Source organism: Dinoponera quadriceps, unplaced genomic scaffold (genome assembly GCF_001313825.1).
Source record: "Dinoponera quadriceps isolate SergipeBrazil2010 unplaced genomic scaffold, ASM131382v1 scaffold475, whole genome shotgun sequence".
NCBI lineage: Eukaryota > Metazoa > Arthropoda > Insecta > Hymenoptera > Formicidae > Dinoponera > Dinoponera quadriceps.
The window spans coordinates 653,648-670,903 of record NW_014554738.1 but is presented as its reverse complement, the minus strand read 5'-3'; the positions used below and the strand labels follow the sequence as shown (position 1 = coordinate 670,903).

Here is a 17,256-nt window from a genome sequence, read left to right as displayed (position 1 = left end):
CAAATTATGAGAAAGGATCAAGCAAAGAAGGAAGGTTGCGTGTCGCATTAATTTTACAATTTTACTTACCGATTGTTATCAGAATGAAACGAAAGTTTTCGGGATATTTTAGAAATGTGTTCAATCGATCGTAAATATCACTTTACGGACGTGATCCTTTAATATACTTTGTTTCGAAATATTCCGTAAGAATGTTGAGCACGCTTGTCATCAAACAAGACCACTGCAGCGCGGCACCTTTATACAAGTGCACAATTATCAGCTGAGAGCTTGATTAATTATTGCACCGCCTTCCCCAGAAACCGTACGTTTGCAAAGCCCCCGGTTGCACCAAGAGGTACACGGATCCATCGTCCCTGAGGAAGCACGTGAAGACTGTACACGGGGCGGAATTCTACGCGAACAAGAAGCACAAGGGCGGCGGTGGCGACGGAGGAGGGAGCGACGAGGCCGGCACGGGTGGTCACAGTCCCAGCAGAAGCGAGGATCTTCATCCGAAGACGCCTAGTCTGTCGAGCCCCAGCGTCAAGTCGGAGAGCGAGGCGAACAGTCCACCCGGCATGATGCAACAGCAGGGTAGCCCGTTGGTGGGCGGTTGCAACGACGAAGTCGCTGGAGTCGGCGCTCTCGCCGGCGACGGGGTCGCTCTCGCTGAGGAGCCGTGGAACGAGGAGCCCGACGATCTCGATATCGCCGATCTTCCGGTAGCTTTACGCGCAATGGTGAGTCCGAAGAAACTGATTTCTTCTCATTTCTCTCGTCTCTTTTCACGCGTTATCTGCATCTTCCGTTGTCTTTCTCTTTTTCTCCAAAATGCTCTCAGTTAAACTAACCGATCGCGTTTGCTTAGGTCGGCGGGATGGAGTCGCAGCAGCAGCAACAAGCGCCACCGCCGACATCGAGGAACCGTCTGAAAGGTCGGCTGAACGCCAAAGGCGTGCCAAGTCTGCCGGTCGGCGTGGGAAACGTCCGGGGTCTTCGCGGTGTCACGCCCCATGGCAACATCGGCGACCTCAATCGAAGGATCACCGATCTGAAGATGGAGGGTGGCGGTCAGACGCGGCAGACGAGCCTGTCGGACCTGCAGCTGAGGTTGCAGCCGCTCAGCGAGCCGCGAAGGGACAGCAACAGCACCGAGAGCACTTCTTACGGCAGCATGAGATCGATGGACTTCGGCAGCAGGAGGAGCAGCCAGGCGAGCACCATCAGCGCCGTCAGGATGGGTCCCGCGGGACCCGGGAGTTTCTACGACCCGATCAGCACCGGCACGTCCAGAAGGAGCAGCCAGATGAGCACCACTTCCGGCAGGATGAATCCGCCGAGTCACCTCCAAGGGCCCTACTCGACGAGCAATCTCGTCGTCCAGACGCAGAACATGTCCCTTCAGGTGAATCTTGCGATCGTGGGGGAATGCGAACGATGAACAATTTTCTATTATACAACTCGTATATACTCGCAGAACATTCAAGCGATGCCGGGCGACTGGAGCGGTGGTCCGAGCGGGCATTGCACCCAACCGTCGGGTGACCGACGAATGTCGGAGCCCACTCGCACCAATCAGACCCAACGAACCTCTCCTCCGATCCCGCCTAGACCGAGGTCGGCGCAATTGCCTGAGCTCCATCCCAATCAGGAGGTGATCCTGGACGAGGTGGGTGAGGGCGAAATGGTGGAGAACAAACTGGTCATCCCCGATGAGATGATGCAATATTTAAATCAGGTAATTCGCGATATTTTCTTCTTTCACTTCCTTCTCGTTGACCTTCCACCGTGAATTCCCGCCGATCGCTTCAATGCTCGACTAAATCAAACGCACGAATAAATGTCACTCACGACGCATATTAGGGTTATCAATCTCCTAAGCTTCGGAGAGCGTTGCGAGTGAAAACGATCGATTGAATACGTATCAGATTGAAATAGCGTCCGGTTCTTCATATTTCGAAAATCTCACAATTCCAATTCGTCTCGAGCCTTCAACCCCGAAGTCACGATCGCCACGTTGCAGGTCCAGGCGGGTGGTAGCCAGGTCAGTTATCGCGGCAGTCCTCTGCCGATCTGCCAGTCGCCGATCTGCACGAACTCCCTGCACTACCAGATGCAGCCGGCACTGTGCAATTACAATCAGCCTCACCATCAGTCGCATCAGCAGAACTGCTATCCGTCGCAGCAGCCGGCCGCGCAGCAATCCTGCTACCAGAACCCCGTCCCTTCGCCGTACGGGCAGTGTCCGCGCGCCAACTCCCAGCCGCCGTACTGTCCGCCGCCGAATTACGGCTCCCAAGTTGGTATCGGCAGCCACGTGCCGGCCACGAGCCCGGCCTCCGGCCAGGTGATGTCACCGAGCTCGAATTACGCGCCGGCCCACCTGAGCGACCAACCGCTCACGTCCCCCGCGGCGGGCGCCCTGGCGCCGCAGCACGCGCCGCAGAACCTGCCGCAGAACTCCGCTCAGCTCTCGAGGAACTGTCCTCAGAATCACGCGCATTACGCTTACTACCCGGGCTGTGCCGGTCAAATCAACCCTAACTGCAACCCGGCCGGGAATCACCATTCCAGCCAGACCTGCGCGCCGTCGGGTCACGCCGTGCAGATGAGACTGACGACCGCCAACTGCCAGCAAGCCCATTGCGCACAGCCGTCGCCCATACCGTCGGGCATCACCCACCCGAATTCGCAGTGCAGCAACCAGTCCTCGAGTCAGTGCGTGAGACCCATGGTGACGTCCAACGGTCAGCTGTCCGGCATGCAAGCTACGGTGACGAACCAGTGCGGCCCGATGTCGCCGCACTGCTCCCAGATGAGCCAGCCGGGCAAGCAGATCATGACGAATCTCCAGAGCTGCCAGGCTACCCAAGCGTCGCCCTGCCTGCAGATCGCCAACTGCAGCACTCACTCGAACGGCGCGCACCGTGCGGTCTTGAACGAAATCGGTGTCTCCAAGAGGACGTTGCCGCCGCAGCTCTGCAACGCCCAACAGACCAACTGCAAGATGCAACAGCAGCATCCGGCGCAGACCTGCGCGCACAACTGTCAAGCGCGCACGAATCACCAGCAGTACAGCTGCAACTGCCAATGGACGTATGGCAACCAGTGCTATCACGACCAACACGGCGGACCGTTGCCGGAGATACAGTGCAGGGACATCAGCCAGTCGCAGCAGGGCTCGTCGATCAAGCTGCCGCAGGGCATGAGGCAGGATTCTTATCGCAGGACGCTGGAGTACGTGCAGCAATGCCGGAACTGGTCCGACAGCTCGCAGACCCACGAGACGAATGTTTCCAGCTCGACGCATCCGATGTCGCTGCCGCAGCCGCTCCCGGCCAGCGCCAACATGATCGTCAACGACATGACGTCCTCGCTCAGTTCCCTGCTGGAGGAGAACAGGTACTTGCAGATGATCCAATGACCGTTGCGTACCTGTTACGCACGATGAAGCCCCGCCTTTAAAGCCTGCGGGACAAAATCCACGCAATGTGATAAAAACAGAAATCGACTGACAAGACCGACCGTTGGACTGCGTTCGGGAAACACCGGTCCGTCATTGCGATCGAATTCTCCCACTTGATGTGTATGTTGTTGGGTGTCTTCTAATTACGGTTGAGTGAGCGCTTACTGCTATTGGGACGTTCTTTTACATTTATCACGCCTCTGAAAGTATACCTCAATCGACAGTCAGGAATTCGAACCACAGTGTTGTGTTTTCCGAAAGCATCCTCGTATCAGACTACGGAATGAGGGTTCCGATCGAACTGATATCCGATAAATCGGAAGCAAGATTTAAATTACCTAATTGGTCCGATTACAATCTTCGATCCGTAGTCTGATTAGGAACTTGGGGTGCGAACACAAAGGAAGCAGCTTTCCTGATAGTCAAGAATATACACGTGTTATCAAATGAGATCACGGGAGTAAAGAAAAGCAGGTTCGGACGTGCGTGTCATCGGCGCGAGCAAAATTTACGGGGATGAAGTTTCAGCCCTTCCTTGCCGATTGTAAGCGCAGGCGAGTCGCTTCCTTTGTGTTCGCACCTTTAGATGTATCCGCGATCCGCTCGGCTGGCAAGAGAGTCTCTTCTGATACTCTTCTGACACTGTGACCCCGCTTACGTACGTAAAATTGCGCGAGATCTGTACAGCCACGATGCGAGAGGACACACCGCGCGAGTGCCTTGATAGCGAATAGCGCGCACTTTGCGCAGGAATATGCCACTGACTTAAGTTATTACTCTGGAAAATATCGACTTACAACATTAAGTACCTCGGAGATTCGACTCGTAGTAGAACTTAGGACGTAGTCGTTAAGGTGACGAAAACGATGCTCCGCGTTGTCTCGACGGAACGAGGAAATATGCAGGGAACATTGCGTCTCTTTCTTTCTTACGATAGATTACGCGTCTCGTCTACGATAGCAGCGGATCCGCAGAACGTTCGACGAGCGCGCCGAATATTTTTCGGGAGAGAGAGAGAGAGAGAGAGAGAGAGAGAGAGAGACAGAGTTCTGTACTTTAAATTATTGTAGATACGCCTCTCACATAGTATATATTTTTTGTACATCGGTCTTATTATATGCGAAGTGTGCCAATATAGCAATATACTATCTCCTTATTATAGCTGTCGTCGACGAGATGAGTGGTGTACCGGCGTACACTGTGATAAAAAAGGAAAGAGGTAAGGAGGGGCGCGCGCAAACGACTGTTATATTCCGTGTAACGTAAGGAAATTAGCAGGATGTGAAGATCGGGAAGTGACTCTCGATGAAAACTCTCCTCGTGAGAGGAAGATCGACGGCAAAGCGGAGAAGCGTGTAGATAAAAGCCGTGTAACTGCGCGTCGCGGAGTGGACAAACGTAATTATTTAAGTGTATACGTGTGTACGTGTGTGTGCGCGCGTATGTGTGTGTGTTTTCAGATGGAACGTCTTTCGTAACGATCACTTTTGTAAAGAGACTCAAGGTAGTGAGAATGCTACGATATATGTATATACACACACACACACACACACACACACTGACGCACAATCTCGTCGCCGATTCGCGAGATCGGCCGGCGCTGTACCGCAAGTATTTCCAAGTGCCTTTGTAATAGTGATCGTCAAGAACGGCGCGCTGAACCATCCGGTCTGTTCTTCCTTTGTTATACGAACAACTTTTGTATGGAATTTTATACAATCGCAGTCGCGAGAAACCTTGTGAATATTATACATATCTATCGTACAGATATTATATATAACAATAAGACATGAACGGCACAGACACGTGTCAGAATAAAGATGTCCGAGTTTCGCAGAACCCTCGACAAATTATTAATGATCATTCCGAGGATAAGATCGAATCTACCGTTTTTGCGTTTCCCTCCACGAAGAACAATTTGCTCGGCCGCAAAGTGTTTCGACAGCACGATATGTTATCCGTGACGACCCGTCGTCCGGGTCGTGTTGCTCGAGAAGGTCTCTTCCGACTGGCCGGTTAGATCGTGATGTCCTATAAAAAGCCGTCGGACTCGCCGTCGAGTCGTTCGTCGTCTGTCCCGAAACGATCGAAGCGACGTGTGAAAGAAAATCGCTCGTCATGTTGTAAATGCCTTTTTTTCCGGATGTTTCTTTTTATTCAATTATACACATACAAGGTACAAAACAGGAACGGACAGGTAGATCACATGAATTTCCATTTCGGGAATAATAAACGAGAGAGGAGAGATACGTTTCGTGTGTGACCGGCACTTCGCACACTTTCCATCCCTCTTCTCGACTTTAATGGCAAGAATTCTTCGTTCGACGTTGGAGGATGGAGGTCGGAAGGATACATCGAGAAGGAAGAATGATACACGGGATCACGTGCGACGCGCGTAATCGGATAAAATGACTCGTTGGCGCGCGAGGACAAACATTTGCGAGACGAACATGGACACACACGTCTCTCGCTGCAGTTCCGCTTCTCGTCGAGCGGCTGAAACAAAACGTCGACTGAAATGGCAGGGTCCTTGCGGGTCGAAAGTTACGAGCGCGTCACGGCGCCGGTGGCTCGTTCTCCGCGTTCTGGCCTTCGGTCCGGGTGCCGTCGGTAGACAACGACTCCGATATCTGCGGGCGAGATCGAGAATGAAAGTTTCGATTACTTGCCGATACGGGGGAAAAGGGACAACGAAAGCTGCTTTTGATTGTCGCCGGTTAGTTTCATACACCTTCCTTTAAACGTGTGTAATGCGGGACGTTACGTCTCACAGGCCTGATTTAAGTCAAGGCGTCTCGCAATCACCGGGCTTGTTTCGATTCCTGGCTGCACTAGCTCGCATTAGTTTTCTTCTCATCTTTTCCGATTCGCGATTCGATGGGAAAGAGAGGGAAAGAGAGCCGAGTCGGTCACAGCCGATGCAGAAAGCAGACCCATTTACCGCCGTTACCCGAGCCGTTTCCGGCAATTCGTCGCAACTCCCTAGACTAATTATCTCGCTCTCACCTGACGAGGTAGATCAGGCAGGCTGGAGGGCAGCCTAAGGCCGGGCAAAACGTCCGGCATGGGCGGCGGGACCGGCGGCTCGCCGTAAGCGTCGTGAAGTTCCTCCAGTCTGGTGCAAAGAGCGGACCCTCGTCTGCTGGTGGCGTTCATTTTCTTCACCAGCCAATCGGCCTGCTCCTCCAAGCGTTTCAGCCGATCGGCCCGCGCCGCCAGCACCTCCTCCGGAGTCCGGGATTTAGTCGAGGTGACTTCCTTCCTCTGCGAGCTCGACGACGCGTCCGCCTGCGGCTCTTCCTTGACCGGCGAGGGATCGGCCGTGGGAAATTCCCGGACCGTGTCCAGACTCGACGAGGAGTCCACGGAAACACTGTCGGAGTCCGTGACGTTCTCCGTCAATCTGGCGGATCGCTTGCCCTCCGACGGCTCTCCGCTTCGATTCGAGGGCGATCGATCGACCGGCGCGGCGGCGAGGTCGCCCATCGGATCTCCCAGTTCCGCCGCGCCGAACACTGGGGCAAAGAAACGATTAGACGGCCCTACGACCAACGGGTTGCTGAACTGCACGCTCTTTATAGACACGGTGGGTGCGGGGAAGGGTCCGATGGAGAAAACAGGCATCGTGCCGCCGCTCGTGGTAGCCGCGGTGAGTACACGAGAAACGGGCGATGATGACGGGATACTTTCGGATTTGATTGTCTCACCGTCGCGCCGGCTCGTCGAATCGATCGACTCGGTCGAGTCCTCCGCCGAGGGCAGACCGTTATTCGCTCGTCTCAGTGCCTTCGGGACGGGCGACGAACACGAAGATTCCGTGGCTGCGGCGCGACTCGCGTCGTCCCCGTCGCAGCCGTCTTCGGGGACCGTCGAGTCCTCCCGCGAGTCGTTTCCGCTCGATTCTTCCCCGTCGTCGACTATGATGAGATTCTCGATGACGTTGGTGAGCGCCTCGTCCAAGGGATTCAAAGTCTCCTGAGTGCTCTCTGCGATATTCTGCTGGAAACGAATCGACTGTTTGTGAAATGGGAGATTTAAGGAGACGCCGAGATTGACTTGGTGAGCGAATCCGAAAATGAAAGCATCTGATTAGGCATTTTCAATGAGCAAATGTCGACAATAGGGCTTCGATGACCTTGACATATTTTGTCAAGGATATCCTTCTGAGTTACTTTCAGCCGTCTCGCTCATTGTTTGTTAAAAGATTATTAACAAAAAGGTCTCAGGAATTTTTTGGTACCAATTCCGACGCATATATCGTCAAGGACACCCTAAATAATTCGAATTCTACAGCAGCCAGTACAACGTGAACTTTGCAGAAAGAAGTCGATATTTTGCCGGTCAACTTTTCAAGCGTAGCGTCGATCGCGGTCTCGTCTAATTACCTCCGCTGCGCTCGCAGTTTCGACATCCACTACTTCGATCTCGTCCACCTCGGTCTCCGGTGTGGGCGTGCGCTGTTCCAAAGTCGCCGAGGAACCAGTCTTCGACTCGGACAACTCGGTATCCGTCGGCTGCTCGGATTCCGTATCCGGTGTCGGCGCTCTGAGACTCTCCTACGTTATATTGAATTGCAATAGTAATTTTTTCAGTGGCAAACAATTAACCGGGATTTGCGTGGGCGATTTCGAGAGACGCACCTTTCGCGTTCGCCTGCGCGGCCCGTGCCTGATCCTTCCTTCGACCGCCTTTTCCTCCTCGTCGGTATCGTCGCCTCTCTCGTCGCTGAAGCCGCTCTCGGCGCTGGAACGATCAGCAATTTTCGAACATTTTCCATATTAAACGGCGAAACTCGTGGTTATACAGGGTGTCCCACGACTTCAATATCACTTTGAAGGTTCTCCGAGCGATTTGGAATTAATGTTTTCTTCTAGTTAAAACGTCGGCTTTTTGCAAATTAAACTCCGGATGGAACTGAATGGGCAATTAAATGTTAGACCTTCCTCAACATTTTCGACGAGGAAAAATTGTCCCCAAATTGCTCGGAGAATATTTGGATGAAGTGAAAACCGCAGGGTCTGGAAAATCTGATACATTTACATGGGAAACCATGTACGTTTCATACCTATTGAAGGAATCGCGGGCAGCCGCAGCCTTCCGCGCGGCGAACTCGCGGCGCAAGTTCCTCCATTCCAGTTCGGTGTTCGTGTTCTTCTGCCTGGCCGATTCCCACTTCTCCCTGCAGTACTCCAGCTCCTGCTTCAGCTCCTGCAACATCTTCCTCTTCTGCTGCAGCTCGTACCTCAATATCTCCTCGTGCGTGTGCAACTGCTGATGCTGGGCTTGCATGCGGCCGACGATGTTCCACGTCTTCGTCAACTCGGCCGACACCATGGACAATCTCTTCTCCTGGGTAACGCGCAGGAAAGAAAGAAAACGAACGAATGAGAGAGAAATCTCGGCATCTCCGTCGCGCGTTGATTCCCCTTCTCGCGTTTGAATCTCGCGTCGCTTACCTGCTCGCCCAACTTGCTCTCCAGATGAGTGTTCAGCTGCTTCATGCGATTCATCTCCTTCTCCAAGTGTTTCTTCTCGAGGATTAGCTCCTTCAGTCGGATGTACGTTTTGCTGACGGATATCACTAGCCTCGGCCCGGCCGGAGTGTCCACAGACTTGTAACAGCTGTTCGGGTCCGAACAGGAGGCTACGGAAACGCTCGGAGAGGTCACCGCGTGACAGCTAAGCAGCTCCAACAAGACCCGCCACACCTACGATATAATTTTGCAATTGTCTCAATAAAGCCGAGCGCTAAACTCTAATGAATGAGACGTGTAACCGTTCACTCGAGTTTTCCGCTTTAACCGAGCCGGTATTTCAAGACGGCGCGCCAAGATTTCGCCGAGGTCAACCGAGTGACGCATTAACCTTCGGCAAGTTGTGAGCGATATCTTCCTCCTGCAGATCGTCTTCCTTCCGGTCAACCTCGCTGTTACCCTCAGCGCTGCCCTCCCCGGCGGCCGCCTGTCTCTGCGACGCTTTCCCACCCTCGACTTGCTCGACCAAGTCCAGCAGGAGCTTCGGCAATGCCGCTGCCTCGGTGCTCTCCTCCCTGGCTATGTCGCTGATGAGGTCGTGATTCTCCTGCAGTGTTACGAACAACACAATTTGCGCTCAGTTTCTCCTCGTGACGAAAGAAAAAAAAAAGAGAAAAAAATACAAATATCAATCTTGTCTACTGGTTGTGAACAGGGTTGCGATTAATGATTTTTTCTAACTAATTAACGATAACTTTTTTCAACGAGTGACTTTTCAAAAGCAACTTTCCAACCCTGAAATGATCGCAGACAGTGATTCAACACTCGCGATACCTGCAGCAGCTGAGTCAACCGATCGAGATCCATGTCCGCGGAAGAAGCGCCGAGCAACATCTGGGTGAAGAGTCCATTAATGAGGGACATCTGATTCTGCAGGTCCCTGCAGTCCGCTTTGGTCAGTCCCAACTGGGACTCCAGGTTCGTGATCTCCGAGGCTTGAGTGTCGACCTGACGTCGTGTGAAAACGCTTCGTGAGTCTCGCGAGAACGATCGGCACGTAATTCCCATTGAAACTCATGTCACTCCCATACCTTCTCCTCGGCCTTCTTCAGCTCCTCCTCCAGATTCTCGGACTTCTTCAGGGAATGGTCTAGCTTCTGCCTCGAGTCCGTCAGCTCTTTGACCGCGGTGTCCGTCAACTCGGTCAAAACCTTCAGCCTCTCGTTGTAGAGAGCCTTGAGCGCATTGACGCTCTCCAGCTGCCGTCCGCATTCCGTGTCGTCCCTCGCCTCCAGGTACCTCTGATTGCCCAGCCTGACGAGGAGCTGAGCGAGGTGGTCCTTCAGCTCGTTCGTTTGACGTTCGCGCGCTCTCAAAGCCTCGCGCGTTCTGCTGGTCGCTTCCGTCAGAGCGCGAATGCGATGACGGTGGCGCTCCGGATTCGACTCCAGGTGGTAGCGAAGGTCATCCACCTTCTCGATTTGGTATCGTATGTCATTCCGCAGCTCGTCGGAGACCTGAAATGTGGAACGCTCGCACGCTCTCCATTCTACGCGAAATTTCGCGCGAATCACACACGAGTACCTTCAAGGTGTTCGTCAGCCACTGCACTTCCGCGCATCTCAACGCCCTCTCGCCCCCGTCGTCCGAGCGTCCCCGCTCATCGGGCTCTTTCGTCGCGGGTTCGATGCTCGGCGAGCCATCCTGAGCGGAGCGCAACAGAGCCAACATGCCCGACGTTTCGGAATGAGCCGCCTTCTCGGCGTCCAGTTCGCGCCTGAGCCGCTCCATCTCCGACGAAACTGCCGCGATAGCCCTCTGCCTGGCTTCCCTCTTCAGGGTGATCTCCTTCTTGAATTCCTCCATGCTGCCATGCGCGCCCGACGTGCTCCCTGGTGCGTCTTCTACGCGGAAAAAAGCAATCTCGTGACTGAATTTTCCGTTGTTCCGCCGGAACCAGACGTCTTTCGCTCGGAGGAAGGTTTCTGCAGGAGGTTTCTGCTCGTTCAATCGTTCTTATTTGTTCCAACCGAGCTTTAAGAGGAGAGGGAGGAGGGATAGGAAGGTTTGAAATCTCGAAAAAATCGATTTTCAATTTTTTTTTCTATTTTTGAATAGCGCGACTCCTTAGGAATATCCTCCCACTAACTGAATGAAAAAATTCGAAACGTTAAGTTCAGGATAGCAGAAAATATGAACCAAGGTAAACGTATTATTTGAAGGCTGGCGGCGGCGTGCGGCGCGCAATCGATAGGAAATGAAACAAAGGAGAGTCCAGATTGCAATTATATACCCGAGTAAAAACTGAACCTGTTAATTGTCCCGTCATGACACAGAAAAGTTGCGCTTTACATCGCTATCTAGTTAGCACTACCTGCCAGCCAGGAATGCAAGGCTCATTTCTCCCGGTAGTTATATTAGAAGCAGTGGACAAACAAATCATTACTCGTAGCTATCTAGCTTGGGCTGGATAGCAGAAGAAACGAAACAAAGTGAAACGAAGAATTTGTATCTCCTTCGTTGAAGGTATTTTATTCCCTCCATCGGAGAGTGTCCGATCTCTAGACGGTTTTCTTTCGCTCTCAAAAACGCGTACCGGCGTTCTCTTCCTCTTGCGCGGCCTCGTCGTTCCCCTCGCTTCCCCCCTCAGTCTCGACGGTCTCCTTAAGTCTTTGAATCTCTCGCAGCGCATCCCCGAGAGCCACGATCTGCTTCTTCTTGTCCATAATCTCCTCGTTCAGCTGCGATCGCAGCCTCGAGATTTCCTGATTCTCCTCCTTCACGATCCGCTCCTTCTCGAGCAACGATTGCTGCAAGTCCCGCTCCAAAAGCGCGATCCTCGCATTCGCGACGTCCTTCTGCGACTGTAAACTGTCGATTTCTCCCAGCAATCTCCTGATCTCGCTCTTGCCGGAGTCCAGGTGCTTCGTCAGTTCGTCGTACCGCTGTCTGTGATCGTGCAAATTAGCCTCGAGCATGGCGTAACGTGCTTTCAGTTCCTAAACAAAAAGAGGAACGGGAAGAGTTTCCCCTTAGAACGCGTCGTCGATACGCGAGAGCGTCCGTTGATTTTGCAACAGCTGCTTTAAAATTTCACGACAGGTTCAAGGTTCGGCATTCAAGACATTCTTATCTTTCATTATTATTTCGCCCTATTATTATTTTCTATCCTTATGCGTTTTCTCACAAATATAATCACTCGCACATTATTTCTCCAAGGGGGAATATTCGCTTCCCCGTTTGTTAGATAAATAAACAAAAGTCAATAAAGCAGAAGAAAGCAATACCGAGTTCGGTAATACCTCGTAATCCCCGCTCAATTTCTCCGCCAAGTTCTTCTGATCGGTCAGACTGCTCAGCAGCCTCTGGTTCGCGGCCTGGCAGTCCGATCGATCGGCCGTCAGTCCCTCGATCTCCCCCGACAACCTGAATATTTCCTCGCCCGTCGTCGCCGACGGGTCCAGCTCGTCGCCTCTCGATCTCGCGCGTCTTCTGCGCAGTCTGTCTAAATCTACGCTCGCGGAACGTCTGCTTTCGTCTGTTCTAGGAATAGTCCCGGCATTGTCGGGATAAGCGCCGCAACACCTACGAGCGTCCGTCCCCTCCCTCGCCGGCGGGCCTCGAACCTCGTCGCAATCATCGAGCGATTCGCCGATCGCGTCTCGCTCGTGGACGCGCCTCGTTCGTTCCTCCGGCCGCAGACGCTCGTCGTCTTTCGCACTCTCCCTCGTTCTCGCGGAACCGTCGATTCTCTCGACGCGCGATTTGTCGTCCTCCTCGTCCCTCTGTCTGTCGCGCTGTCGCGCGAAACTCGTCGCCGACAGCAGACCCTCCAGCCTGACGACGCGCTGCTCCAGTCTTCGCGCGTCTCTCGGTCTCCCGACGTCATCCTCTTCCGGCTCGTCCTGCAGCCTCTTCCTCGGCGGAGTGCCCTCGCACCCGGTATCCGTGAAGAACGCGCGCTTCCGGTACTCCCGCTCCTTCGACAGTTCGATGTACAAAGCCTCCATACGCGCCAACGTCGCATTGTGCGCGCTGGCTAATTGATGATTGGCCATGGCCAGCTGCGAAATCACTCGCGTCAGCTCCATTACTTCGTTGTTCTGCTGATACATCGGGGGACCGTGACCATCGACGGGCTGCCAACCTGTCATCTGCGCGGCATACGTTAACTGCAACATAAATAAGTGGTGCCGTGATGCAGACCGTCGATTTCCGTCGGGGAAGCGCGGTGAACGAGAGCGGATGGATTGTGTCACGAGCACGAGATAGAACCTGGGATACTTTTATTCCCCGAAGGTGCGACAGTAACGACGATCATTGATCCTGATCGCTGCGTTCTCTCGGATTCGTCGAGAATCTAAAAGAATACTCCACTCGCAGATGGCACGAAGCGATTCGAATTTAAGCGAGTGACACGTCAAAGTGAATCGTCATTGATGCCGCGGAGAAAGAGAACGGAAAGAGAACAGGGGGAATTTTTGCAAGTTTCGCTATTTCTTCCTCGGGCTTGAAATTGATGAAGCGATTAATGAAGCTTACTGCTCTTCTACGGGGGGAGGGGGCAATCTCCCGGCGCTCTCGCGGCGGAATGATGATCCGGCCTGGTCGATTCGCGGCGGTGCACTGGCACAAAAGCGCAAGACACGTCGCGCGAACCAACCGTCGCGGGACCACCAAGCACGTGATCGCGGATCGATGACTGTGGAAAACGCTTTTCGTGACCGTGAGTCAGCGTGTTCCTCCGAAATCACGGATTTGGAGCGCGGCCAGATCCGGCTAACCAGAAGCGGGGCCGCGGGACAAAAGGCGCATTTTCGTCGCGGAAAAATTACAACGTAGCCGTTGGCGCGATGGCAATGCCCGGGTTTAATTTAGCCGCGATCTCATGTGTCTCTTGGACAGGCGGGCGCGGGTTGCGCGGCTACAACCGGAGACAAACAAAATCGCGCGAGGACGATGACGACGCGGCGATTAATAAAAAGCACACCTACGACGCGTTTCGCCAGTTTCGCCGGAAACGGGTCGGCGGCGGAGCACGCTCTTCTGCGAGCTACCACACGGGAGAGTAAACAAAAAGTATGAGCGAGGAAGCAACAGAAAAGGAACGATGGCTCACTGAAGTCTCGCGTTCAGGCGGTACCACGCTCGACAGGCTCGGCGGCGCTGTTATCCTCTGACCCCAGAATTCATCCGTCCTCAGGGTCGCGTAGGGACTCAGACCCTGAATTGTCAAATAAGATTTCGATTCGGCGCATTAGAAGGAAAAATATCGAAGAAATGAGAAAAACTATTTACCCGGCGGTACTAATGATATATTTGGAAAAAGAATGCACCGAAACCGACATGCCATTTTGTCTCCAAGCTCTAAGGCCCTGTTGATAGTGTAAAATTAAAATCTACGCGCGCCTGGATGCAATATTTCTCTACCAAAATATATACGATGGTGTTATGAAAATTATTACATATTTCCTTGGAAATAACTAATTTTTAAAATGTTTGCTGGTTGACGCTCTAGAAGTTAAGCCCCAAAACTGATAAACCAATGACACGACAACTTATGGCAAGACATACTTATAGGAAATGATCAAAAACGTCAAATAAAAGCATTGAAATTGCATTATTTCGTACATTATTTATTATGTATCGTATGTTATTTTTGGTGTGCGTTCAATTTGGACCTCGATGGGACAAACGTTTGTGAGCACGAGTTGTGACGTAACGATGACGTTACAAGTCACATTGTGAGCGCTTACGACTCCGAAATGAACGGTGTACGCTATGCTCATAAACGCTTATAGCACGTAAACGTCCAAATCAAACTGGTGTATTTTTTAGAACTTTAAACATTTTACGACACACATACAGGGTATCTGAAACCTTTTTCGGGATCCGTAGTGTGCAGGTAGAACGGACGAAACTGAATTTTATACAATAACAACAAATTGATTCTTCTGTTCATTCTACGTATAAAAATACCAGTGTAAAATAATCGATAATAAGTCGGCTTACTATACCTATGTGACTTTTGGTGCTTTTTTTCTATTTATACTAATATATATATATATATATTTTTTTTTTCACTGAAAAATATTTTTTCTCAAATAAAAAATTGTTTTAAAAGTAATTTTTTGCTCTGTTTAAATGTGAGAATTTGAATTTAAATAAACCTGTCATCAACACCCATATAATAACCATGTTTTATCTTCGAGATATTTTTTTTTCCAGTGCAAAATTCGTGTCACTTTGCCTCTTTCTCTTCCTCTCTTTTTTCAACACGTTTTCATACGTTTTTATTAGCAATATACCTGCGTTCGCAGCTCAGCCTCCCCGTCGTGGATGCCCGTTGCAACACGCGTTCTTTGTCTCCCGTTGTCGCTCGTGAGGTGAGAGTCTTTGAGACACGAAGACGTTTCCGCCTCGTGTTCGCCCGTGAAGATCAAAGTGGACGATCGCGTGTCGTTGCTGCCACTGCTGCTACTACTCGTCGCACCCATTGTTTCAATTCTCCACTTACCGGAGTGACAAGTACACGGATGCTCCGATAATCTCCGCGCAAACGACCACGGACGGGCCGATTCGTTCGTTCGTATTTCAAAGCTCTGTCAAAGCGAAACACGTCGACGGTATTTAGGCGTCGGGTAGCCGCGAGAAAAGTTCCCTCGGCCGTGTGTTGTGTCAGATTGTATTTTTAGCAGCCGGTTTGATCCGGATCAGACGCTGACGTGAAAATCGAGCGAGGAATAAAGGGAACACACGATCGACGGTGCGGAGAGAGACGTTACGTTTGACTCGAGCCTTCGATCGCTACGCGAAAGTAAGAGATAGTCGTTCATCAGACCGCGGAAAGAAGCGCGATGCATGCACAATACCCTCGCGGGAGGATTTGAGCAAATAAGGCCTCGATGTTGTCGAACAACAGACTGCGCGTTACCATTTGGCAAGCGAACCGATGGAACTTCCGTGTTTTTACACGAGAACTACAGTCACGTGGACGACGTCTCGGGATGGTTCGGGACGGTCCAAGTAAAAGTCGCTCACCAGTGGCCGTTCGGAAGGTCGTGGAAATTCGTGGGTTCGATTTCTGTCGAGGGTCAACGACGACACTTGACTACCGTCGTCTTTAGCGGGCAGCAACTCGCGGCTCTAAAAATATAATTTCGAAAGACCGCTTGCGCGAAGCCACCGACGACGTATCCTCGAGTTCTCGCGCAGACGCGCCGCCGACTTCCGCGCGCATTTCTCGACGCAGGAAGTCCCGCCGACCGCGAGAAAATAAATTCACGCGAGGAAAGCTTCCCGGGAGAAATCACCGGTGCACCGACCGATCGATCGAGCATTGTCGTAAAAAGTGAATGTACGTTTTATCTGTTAAATATATTATCTCATGCATTATATGAGACGTGTAATAATAATAATAATAATTTATTATTACTTTTAAAATTATGTTAATGCTGATAATATGGTGACCTCAATTGGCGTCCGATTCATCCTCGATGCATGTACGTTTAAACTCACCTATCCAAAAATAAACAGTCCTCAGCACTGGTGCAGAGTTCCCATGAGCGTCATCCAACTCGGCTTTGATCTGCGCGCCCCGTTAACTTCGTCAAATGTTTTATGCCGGCGACGAGACTCATTTCTTTCAAACTCATTGTTGCGGCAAATGCGAAAGCGGTCTATTTAGATGGCCGTCGAACGTTAACTACACATTTGGCTGAAATTCTGAGAAAAGTCGCTCGAGGAATAATACTCGCCAGCGGTGATGTCGCTTTATGAATTGTGGCGCCATCTCATGGAAATTCACCGAATTTGTCAAACTATCCTCGCATTAGGTGTAGTAGGAAATTCTTAGTTTTAAGTTTTGCGTCAAGCAGATATTTCAAATTGCAATATTTCCCCTCTTTTCCAAATTTCCGAAGTGTCGATATCACAGACATACCTAAGCCAAATGTTTGCCATTCTCGCGAGAATTATATTTACAAAATTATAAAACTGAAGAGAGGAAAGAATAAATATTTCTCTAGTGAAGAATCACGCGCGAAGAACATCTGGGAAATGAAATTTGAAGTAACTACGTGCAATTAAATATTTCCAACGAAATCATTTCTCAAAGAGCGATGTGCGTGGAGAAGCATTTATTTCAAACAACGAAGCCGAACGAGAACGAACGGCTGTCGCGTCGGCAAGCCAGTTCACCATGGATAAAGCAGTATACCTCATGTACCGGACTTAGGTACATAGTGCCGCGGATAAGTCGGCGCCGCCGAGAAGTCTCCGACACGGGGGGAGGTCCATTTCGTCTCCGAAATCTCTGTCGAAGCGTCGGATATA

The 17,256-nt window shown here is 51.6% G+C and overlaps 2 protein-coding genes across 6 annotated transcripts in view; one reads left to right on the top strand and one right to left on the bottom strand.

The window, feature by feature from the left end:
* The window catches only part of LOC106741164 (transcriptional activator cubitus interruptus), a 119,394-nt gene extending 114,412 nt beyond the window's left edge, over nt 1–4,982 (top strand). The window contains exons 10-13 of the mRNA XM_014612876.1: nt 300–722; nt 851–1,387; nt 1,460–1,720; nt 2,006–4,982. Of these exons, the coding sequence (XP_014468362.1) occupies nt 300–722; nt 851–1,387; nt 1,460–1,720; nt 2,006–3,406 (2,622 nt within the window). The 3' untranslated portion in view covers nt 3,407–4,982. The remainder of the gene's footprint in view (nt 1–299; nt 723–850; nt 1,388–1,459; nt 1,721–2,005) is intronic.
* A 585-nt stretch (nt 4,983–5,567) lies between these two features.
* On the bottom strand, nt 5,568–16,068 carry LOC106741206 (trichohyalin). 5 transcript variants are annotated; one of them, XM_014612960.1, is made up of 15 exons: nt 15,964–16,068; nt 15,231–15,524; nt 14,042–14,146; nt 12,225–13,094; nt 11,519–11,921; nt 10,507–10,826; nt 10,014–10,439; nt 9,757–9,930; nt 9,314–9,529; nt 8,905–9,156; nt 8,514–8,797; nt 8,089–8,191; nt 7,834–8,004; nt 6,455–7,447; nt 5,568–6,078 (listed from the first exon to the last, which is right to left on the bottom strand). In XM_014612960.1, exons 2-15 carry the CDS (start codon nt 15,417–15,419, stop codon nt 6,004–6,006), a joined length of 4,581 nt encoding a protein of 1,526 aa, XP_014468446.1. In that variant the 5' UTR covers nt 15,420–15,524; nt 15,964–16,068; the 3' UTR covers nt 5,568–6,003. The 5 variants fall into 5 exon arrangements, with proteins under 5 accessions (XP_014468446.1, XP_014468449.1, XP_014468447.1 ...); XM_014612963.1 differs by having other exon boundaries at nt 6,455–6,963; nt 7,156–7,447; nt 15,231–16,054; XM_014612961.1 differs by having other exon boundaries at nt 6,455–7,444; nt 15,231–16,054.
* Nucleotides 16,069–17,256: the final 1,188 nt, after the last annotated feature.